General features: G+C 43.6%; 1 protein-coding gene across 1 annotated transcript; it reads right to left on the reverse strand.

The window, feature by feature from the left end:
- On the reverse strand, positions 1–5,072 carry LOC125518584 (uncharacterized). The gene is made up of 4 exons (XM_048683396.2): positions 4,843–5,072; positions 4,673–4,717; positions 1,614–1,768; positions 1–305 (listed from the first exon to the last, which is right to left on the reverse strand). The coding sequence occupies exons 1-4, from the start codon at positions 4,901–4,903 to the stop codon at positions 288–290; spliced, it is 279 nt and encodes a 92-aa protein (XP_048539353.1). The 5' UTR covers positions 4,904–5,072; the 3' UTR covers positions 1–287.
- Between the last annotated feature and the right edge of the window lie 4,498 nt (positions 5,073–9,570).

The following is a 9,570-nucleotide window of genomic DNA, read 5'->3' on the forward strand; positions in this document are numbered from 1 at the left end:
TCCACCAACAACAAAAAAACTTATGGAGGTTCACGAAATCATTCCATGATCACATATTTCGGCAAGGCAGGGCACCCACCCATGCATCACATGTTCAGCCTTCACCACTTTCGGTCAAGTCACATGTAAGGAATATTCAGGAAACGGGGTGCGGCGGTTGGTGAGTTCTGGGGACCAAAAGAGAAGAGTTCCATATCAACATGGCTCTGTGCAAAACGGTTACGAATGCAGCGCGGCGTAGGGCTTATTGGTGCTCCACAAAAAGGTGCCGCTGGCGGGAAGCGATATCAGAAGACACCACCTTGCTGCTCAGAGAAAATAAGTGTTCCCATGTTAGTGATAAGAAAAGTATATATAAGCAAACGCTCTTATATTTCTTTACGGAGGGAGTACTTCATAATGACGCAAAACAAATAGCTGCCAATGAACCACGCGCATTCGTTCGTTCAATACCGTGGACTTATGGTGGGGAATGATGGACTTAACAACCTTTGTCGCCTTTTTTACATGCAAGTTATTGGCAAGCTGTATAACTAAATGGAAGGAGAATGAAAGGTAGTGGGTCACCATGGACATACAGTACAGAAACAACTGAGTAGGTATCTACTCCTGTGAGTCCTGTCTACTAAGTTCTGCCTAGTGTCTACTCTCTCCGTTCTGAATTATAAGCTGTTCTAACATTTTTCAGAATTGGATGTATAACGCATTTTAGTGTGTTTGTTCACTCGTTTCAGTCCGTATGTAGTCCATATTGAATTATCCAAAACGTCTTAAAATTTGGAACAGAGGTGATACTAATTAGTTAAAAAGGTACTACAAAAAATACTACTCTACAAAGACCAGCAATAGATTAGGAACAACGATGAAGATTGATTATGCATGGGTAATTGACAAGCATTTGCCACTATCTTTAGGCTTGAACCAACAACCACATGTGTCCACACTAGTACTGTAGTACACTACACAATCATTCTGCAAATTTCATGCACAATTTAACATGGCTCCACACTACACAGTCATTCTGCAAATTTCATGTACAATTTAACATGGGCCCACATTACACATAAGCATTGGATACTCTGTTTTTGAGTCGCCGACTAATCGCCAAGTCGTCGTGGCGTGGCTGGCTCACGCAGGCGACTTGACTCAGGGAGCAAGTCGCGCGACTCGCGTGGCTCGCCGGCGACTTGGGGCGATTAGTCGCATGACTCGCTGGTTCGCGTGGCTTGCTGCTGCTGTATATGTGATCATGTGGGGACTGGGGAAGGAGGAGGACCGAAGGAAAGAGAGCGCAGGGTGGGCTCTATATGTGCTCTGCTTAGATGTAGTATATTTTCTCTGTTGTATATGTGCTCTTCTGCTGCTGTATATCTATGTGCTCTGCTGCTCTATGTACTGTTGTGCCATGGCGACTTGGGGTGACTAATCAAGCCAAGTCGCTGACTCAAGCCAGCAAGTCACTAGCCGCAGCCTCGGCGACTTGGCTTGACTCGGCGACTCAAAAACCTTGATTGGATAAAATTGGTTTCTAGGTACAGCATGCCAAATACCTTAAGCATAACCATACAATGTATATTGCTTTGTATTTCAGCATCTGTAAACAAAGAACTTACCATGATAGCTTCAATCTCTTCCTCAGAGAGTGGTTTGCGCTTGGGAAGCTGTGAAGCTGGCCCTCCAACAGCATTATGAGAAGGTGCGGAAGGCACATCTGATCTGAACCGGTAATTCTTTTTCTCTCCAGAAGATGGTGCCTCTACTTTAGCTCCTGAAAATCAAATTGTAAAAAATTTACTTACACCCCTTTCTATGTATTATGAGTAAAGTACTTCATAATATTACGGATGAATATAAGACAATTAGCAGTAGAAGTTGGTGCTAGGGGACAGCACCGATATCCAGAATGCCATTCTTTTGCCACTGGAGGGAGTTATACACAATGGGAGAAATGTAAATTTTCCCCAAACTTGATCAACCTGTGCCAATTTCTCCAAGTTAAGCGGCCTCTTCTAACTTCGCCATGAGGTGCTTTTTGGAAAATAACTATCAGCTGTCCCCACCTCCTATTTTCCCCTGAAATTTTTAATCTCGGCACTTACAACCTGACCCAACACATTCCCTCTGTTCACTCACAAGCCTGTCTCTCTGTTTCTCGCCAAACAAAACTGCATTACCACAGTGCAATGGACTTTAGGACAAACTTAAAGAGACTGCTCAATTTAGGAAAATTGACAAAGGTCAACCAACTGAGGGACAAATTTACAGTTCTTCCCAATATGACCTTTTCTAGACAGATGTGCTACCTTACTATACGCAGGTTTGCTTGTTTTATTTGGCAAAACAAAACAAAACTGCATGACCACAGTGGACAATGAACTTCGGGTCAAACTTAAAGAGAGATGCTCAAGCTGAGGAAATTGACAAAGGCCGACGAACTGAGGAGCAAATTTATGGTACTCCCCAGTATCAAACCTTTTCTGGACAGATGTGATATCTTCTTATACACAGGTTTGTTTGTTTTATTTGGCAAAATAAAACACAACTGCATGACCAGTTCAGTGGTTGCAGCAAAAAGCCAAGATAGCATGTGAAAGCAACTCACTGCAACACCTACTTCAGAGGTACAGTATTACTAGGCCAGGCAACAATCAGTACATAAATAGAATGCGGAAACCAAGTCATTGCAACACTGTCACAAATGGAAAGTGCGAAACTGTAGGGTGTTCTGTTCCAAGAGGATATGTTAGTTTGTAGGCAGTATGTATGTATGTATCTAGGAAATTTTATTTTTCTATTTATTTCCCTATTAGAGAGGTGACAACTATATAAATCTTTCCTTCTTTTCAATGAAAGGATATGCACCGCGTATTCTCATGAAGAAGAACCTGAAATCAGGTTGATAATGAGAAGATAGGTGATCAAGCTAGTCAACCAGCTATGTGCACTTGCATTCCAACTTCCAAATGCAAGCAACACTCCTTCCTACAATATCTTTAAGAAGGGAATGGGAGTCAAAATCCAGCAGTTGATCAGGCTCATCCACATCTTTGATCACGGATGATGGCACTCAACCTATTTTGAGAGGGCAGATAGACCGATGGCCATGTAGGTGACCGAGCCTTCACCCAGATCTGCACAATGATGCCGGCTTAGCATAGGCACCGGTGCATACTGTTGCGTAAGGGCTTGCTGGGTGGTTCTGGGTCGCGGATATCTTAGGAGCTCTGGGCATCCATGGCTGGGTTCACTATGTCCCACTGGCGCACAGTGAGCGCGGTCGAACTTATCATTGATGGAAATGAGCTTCAATGGCATTAAACTGCCGACGGCAAGTACTCTGCATGCACCTACTACGAGTAATTGTTCCAGGGCTCAGTCCTCTCCAATTCATGGAAGCTAAACTGGCAGTCTTGGGCTGGCATGTCTAGTCTGTTGCTGGATGGCCGACCACTTGGCGCAGCGAGGCCTGCTTCCTAGCCTGCTTTCTATCTGGTTACGCACCAGAGACGATGTACCATCTCCTTGTGGATCATGTCTTCTCCCAGCAAGTTAGGCAGAAGACCGTACGCTGTGCTCATTCACTACGAGAAAAGGAACGGTGTCACTAATCCTTCTGACTGACTGGCTAATTTGGAAGTAATGCAATATGTGTGTCTTCGACAGGAAGCGCTCAGATATTCGTGTCTGCTAGAGAAGATCAAGGCTGGGGTCCAATCTTGGTTGTCCCTGTTACAGTGTTACCGGCTTAGCTTTGGTGTTGTGTGTTGGTTGGGGCATGCCTTCTCCCTTCTCTAAAGCTTGTACAGGAAACATTTTCTTTCGATTAATGCAGTGACACACAAAGCTTTCTCGAAAAAAATCCTAGCAGTAACCAGCTAGCTGCTGATTACAGCTGACAAAAAGGACAGATCAGTATTAAGAAAACCGATGGTTGAATTGCAATCTCAATGTAAAATGTACAGTAGAGTAAGAAACTATCCATCAACTGGTGGTAACAGTCTACAACATGGCAACGACAAGGCCATAAAAGTCAGAGAAGACATCATGTCCTCTACTCCCAAAAACATGGTTATCGTGTAACACATTCACACATCCAATCCAAACCACGGAAACAATGTGAGATAGAAGTTACTGCTTATTCATGGCCAGGAAAGCGTTGATCTTCAATCGGTGACTAAAATGACTAATGTCAAATATCCCCTTTAAAACTTGAAAACATCCATAAATATTTATTAGCATCAACCCTACATCTGAATGGTATAACACTATTGGTCAAATGAACAACTACAAAACAGAGATATATCACGAAAATGCATCTTGATTTCATCATAACCCACAAAACCTTCTCTTTTCCATCGAATTCCTTGCTAGCTCATCTCACCCCTACTATCCCAGTTCCATCTATCTTATGTGAACAAGAATCAATACAAGAATAGCTTCAATTTGGCTTACACTCTGAAAAGCTACATGAAACCAAATCACATTGAGACTCTCCTAATTTATGCAGCAAAATCACATCTCAGGCAAGCAAAACGATGTTGGATAGATCAATCAACCGTTCCATAAAGGCATAACTAATGACGTTGCCCGACCACAAATTACCACTGATAATTCACCCAAATCCAAGAAGAAAAACCTAGTTCCGTTGCAGATTCGAGATTATTGAGCTTACCCAATCGGGACATGAGGGTCGCGTGCTGATCTGCAGGCTGCGCCGCTGCGCCAAGGAAATCAACCCAAAAGATACAAGAATTAGATCTCCGGCATACTAGACCATAGACCAGCACACTTTAACCCTACAATCCCACATGAATCGAAGGTGGGGAGGGGAAAAGAGGGCACCTGGTGGGGATGGGACTTTGAGATGCCTCTTGGGGAATCTGATCATGGGAATGCGCGGCATCTTTGCGCTGGAATCCGGGGAACAATCCGACGAGATTTCTCCGCGCAACGCTTCTAGGGAAATCGCGATGCTAAAACCTGATGTTCCTCTCCGGTTCGTCTTTTCCTTCCGGTCGCTTTTCTTGCGGTAGGAGGCGGAAGAGGGGCGGCGGTAGGTTTTGCGTGTAGCCCCAGTAAAATGAGTGTATTTGCGTACGGTTGCTTTTTAACGGCTTGAAAAATAGAACCGGGATATTTGGGAGTTTTTTCTAAAAGATACAGCACATGCACACACTCACATACACGCACCTATATTCACCTCTGTATGTAAACGCACGAATGTATATCTTACTCCTATCCATATGATAAGCTTCAAGAGATTGAGTCGGTAAATCTTGAGATTGACAGTCACCCACTAGCTTCTTTGATTTGCAGGATTCTCACCACGATTTGTTGGATTTGCTAGCTTGATGAACTGAAATTCGTCAAATCGCGACATGGGAGCTCCTTTAAAGTCTAAAAATCTCCTAGGTCATAACCCTAGTAGATGGTGTGCTCTTGTACATTTGCAAGGCGCCTAAAAGGCTTCTCCAACCACAAAGCTAATGGCGATATAGGGTCTTACCAATGAGGGTACCGGCGGTGGTGGCGTTCCACCTGAAGTATTGGTTACATGCACTCGAAGCAGGCAGGAAACACGTCGTGGTGTAGGCCATAAGTCGTCGTTGAACTCATATCCTTCCCTTTGTCGCCATTTTATCAAAAGCTAAGCTTCATGCATCTGCTAAGGAGAAAGGGAAGGCAAGACAGAGGATTAATTTCGGATCCAACCAAAGCCTTGCGTATAGGAGAGTGAAAGTGCGTTATATCGACTAAAGGGGGGTGAATGGGCGATTTTTATGAATTCTTCACTGAGGAAGTTTAGGATGAGGAAATTCCTGAGTGAAGAACTACTTACAGCGAAATAAGTACTCAGAAGTAAACATAACAGAGCATGAACATGGTCTTCATGAATAAATGAAAATAAGCACAAAGTACAGAAAGCGTAAACACAGGATAACACAGGATAAGACAAACAGACTGAAGAAATTGAACTGAGGAAATAGAGAAAGTCTTCAGTCAAAGTCTTCAAACGGATATGAACAAGCACATAACACAAATAAGAGGAAATGAAAGCAGGGGCGGAGCTGGGCCCCAGGCACGCAAGGCCCAGGCCCAGGGTGTGAAAAATGTAACAGGCTATTATTGTATAGGATTTTCTGTAGGCCCGGGGTGCAACCTAGTGAAAGAGAGCAGCCCAAAGCTTTGATGGGCTGTGTTACGTCAAATGAACGCACGCACAGGAGGGAAGACCATCACACGATCTAACAATTCTCAAAAAGAAAAAAAAATCCCACGATCTGACTCCTACGCACGAGGCACAGGAACCGCAGCGCTGTTGCTAAAAAGAAGAGGAAATGCATCCGCTGTCGAGTCGCATCGATCTCCAGAATCCAGACTCGAGCGCTCGCCCGGCGCCGCCGTCCGCAGTGGCGTCGCATCCGCCCCGTCACTCCCCCTGCTCCCGGTCGCCGCCCTCCTATCCTGTTTCTTGGTTCACCGGCGTGGTGCGCCATCCCTAGTTATTTCGCTGATAGCTGGCGCTGCCGCACCTTGTATGTTTCTAATTTTTTTGAAGCTTTTTCTGTTCCCCCCTATGCTTTCCACTGGTAGTCTTCTACCATGTCTTATTCATATTAGTGTATAAACTGCTTCAAACTAAAATTTAATTGAAATAATATGTGTGTATGCATCTAGTCATATATTTAGGGTATTGTTGAACTCAAATTGATGTAATTCCCAATTTCATTTCATATTGTAGAAAAAGAAGATGAAGAGATTTTTTTCACCGGTTTGCTAAATAGAGCAAGATGTATTTGCAAGTATTGATGATGATGATGATGATGATGATATTGTGTATGGCTTTCAAACATATAGGTCTCGCAAAGGGCTTTTCCCTTTGTTGAAGTGTTAAGTTTTTAGATTTGTATTAATGATAATGTTTCACTTTAGGTTTATGCCTTCTCTTATGAAAATTTTCTTTTGATGTCTTGAAGGTGTTGGCTCTTCTTCCACCCTTGATGAGGTTATGCGAGGCACTAGTGAAGCAAACCATTGGTTTGGTACTCTTTTTATCACGTAATGTTCTTTGTTTATCATATTTTCATCTATTTTGTTGTATTGTTAAGCATTGGGTTTAAATTCTAAATTTTTCGTGCAATTGGGCAATATTTGAGGGTGTCTATTGAGGTAGCCAAAAGCCTTATGAACATTAAGTTTTTCCATCCGGGCAACAGAAAAAATTTAGGCCCGGGGCTTGCTCCAATCCTGGCTCCGCCACTGAATGGAAGGGTTGAGGAAATGGAACCAGTTAGCTCGGTGAAGACAATGATTTGGTAGACCAGTTCCAACTGTTGTGACAGTTGTACGTCTGGTTAGGGCGGCTAGGTATTTAAACCTGAGGACACACAGTCCCGGACAGCTCAGGACACTTAGTCCCCACCGTATTCCCCTTGAGCTAAGGTCACACAGACCTCGCCCAATCACTCGTGGTAAGTCTTCATGTGACTTCCAAACCTTCACAGACTCGGTCACTCGACGATCCACAATTTCCTCTTGGATACTCTAGACCATGACGCCTAACCGTCTGGAAGATGCACAGTCTTCAAAGGTAACAAGTGTCAGATCCACGCAGGATCAATCTCTTCAGTGATACTCAATCACTTGGGGTTTGTAGGTGTTTGGGTTTGGGTTTTCCGCACTTGATGATTTTCACTCAAAGTCCTCGGATGATGGGATGCTCTCAAATGACAAGTGTCAGTTTCTCTCGGAGCAGCCAACCAGCTAGTGTTTGTAGGGGCGGCTATTTATAGCCTAGGGAGCAGCCCGACATGATAAGACATAAATATCCTTCAATGATATGACCGTTAGGTGGGTAGATATTTTGAGACAGCTGGCGCATAGCACAGCAATGGTCGGAATTTTGAGTATCAAATTCCTCAAGGCTATCATGTTCCTCACTATGTAGGCAAACCGCACTGGCGAATTCCTAACTCCTCAGTCAAAACAAATTCCTCAAAGACCAGAATAACTTCGTCTCTGTCACTGAAGAAATTGACTGAACTGTATGGGATTTCCAATGGCTTCATTCGAAGGGATTGGTAGGTGTAGGATTTTGAGTTGAGCATCACTTGGAAATTTTTCCTTAGTATTTCCGCGACCCCCTTTAACAGTACGGTGTTTCCTATGACTCAAGAAGGAGAAAATGAAACTACGAAAATAAAAGGCTTCATGCTTCATGTTCCTCGAATGAATACCAAGTCTTCAGGATTACACCAATTTCTTCACTTTTAAAGTCTTCAGAAAGTCTTCAAAAATCCAAGGTCTCCAGTCGAAGAACTTCATTTTTAGGGGTCGACTTTCTCTGTAAATATCAAACTCCTCATATACTTATAGACCTGTGTACACTCACAAACGCATCAGTCCCTTAACCTATAAGTCTTCAATACACCAAAATCACTAAGGGGCACTAGATGCACTTACAATCTCCCTTTTTTTTGGTGATTGATGACAATATAGGTTAAGTTTTCAACGGGGATAAACATATGAAGTGTAAATACTGATATTGAGGAATTTGATTGCAAGATATAGAGGAACTCCCCCTGAAGATGTGCATAATGAGGATTTTGCTTTTGAAGCAATGCACACTTTGAAGAGTAGAATCATGGAGATCTCCCCCTATATCTTGTAATTCATACGCGTATTTAACATATAATATGAAGAATTTGAAAAGCATGATGAAATATGGTGACTGGGGTAATTCAGCATGTGTGCATTAACATTAATGAGGAATAAGCATGCAGAAAAACTCAGCAAAAGTATCAGACCACCATAGAGTTTAAGATTACAACTCGATCCAGCAAACTCTTCAAAAGAATGAGAGTTGTAACTTAGAAGAAAACGCCCATAAAGGTAGACCCGCTTGAAGACTAACTCAAATTTCTCCCCCTTTGTCATTGAATGACCAAAAGGATCAAAAATGAGGACTAACGCCCCGGAAGAATATCAAGTTGATGGAGGAGCGCCAGCGTTGTTGGGGTCGTTTGTTGTAGGGCCTGCCGCAGTGTCGTCCAAGTCTTCATACTCGTCGGTGTCGCGGGATGAAGAATATGAGCTGGCCACTGATACGCCTCCATCGTATCTACTTTTCCAAACACTTTTGCCCTTGTTTTGGACTCTAACTTGCATGATTTGAATGGAACTAACCCGGATTGACGTTGTTTTCAGCAGAATTGCCATGGTGTTATTTATGTGCAAAAACAAAAGTTCTCGGAATGACCTGAAACTCCACGGAGCGTATTTTGGAAATAATAAAAAATACTGGCAAAAGATCAAGGCCAGGGGCCCACACCCTAGCCATGAGGGTGGGGGCGCGCCTGCCCCCCCCCTGGGCGCACCCCCTACCTCGTGGGCTCCCTAGAGCTCCTCTGACCTCAACTGCAACTATATATATTCGTGTTCGGAGAGAAAAAATAAGGATAAAGATTCATCGCGTTTTACGATACGGAGCCGCCGCCAAGCCCTAAACTCTCTCGGGAGGGCTGATCTGGAGTCCGTTAGGGGCTCCGGGGAGGGGAATCCGTCGCCATC

Source organism: Triticum urartu, chromosome 7A (genome assembly GCF_056163025.1).
Source record: "Triticum urartu cultivar PI428250 chromosome 7A, HENAU_Tu73, whole genome shotgun sequence".
Classification (NCBI taxonomy): Eukaryota; Viridiplantae; Streptophyta; class Magnoliopsida; order Poales; family Poaceae; genus Triticum; species Triticum urartu.

Coding starts and splice junctions, on each gene's coding strand:
- LOC125518584 (XM_048683396.2), bottom strand. CDS start 4,903: ATGCCGCGCATTCCCATGATCAGATTCCCCAAGAGGCATCTCAAAGTC. Junction 4,718..4,842: donor CAAAGTCCCATCCCCACCAG/GTGCCCTCTTTT, acceptor TCCTTGGCGCAG/CGGCGCAGCCTGCAGATCAG. Junction 1,769..4,672: donor GACCCTCATGTCCCGATTGG/GTAAGCTCAATA, acceptor TTTGATTTTCAG/GAGCTAAAGTAGAGGCACCA.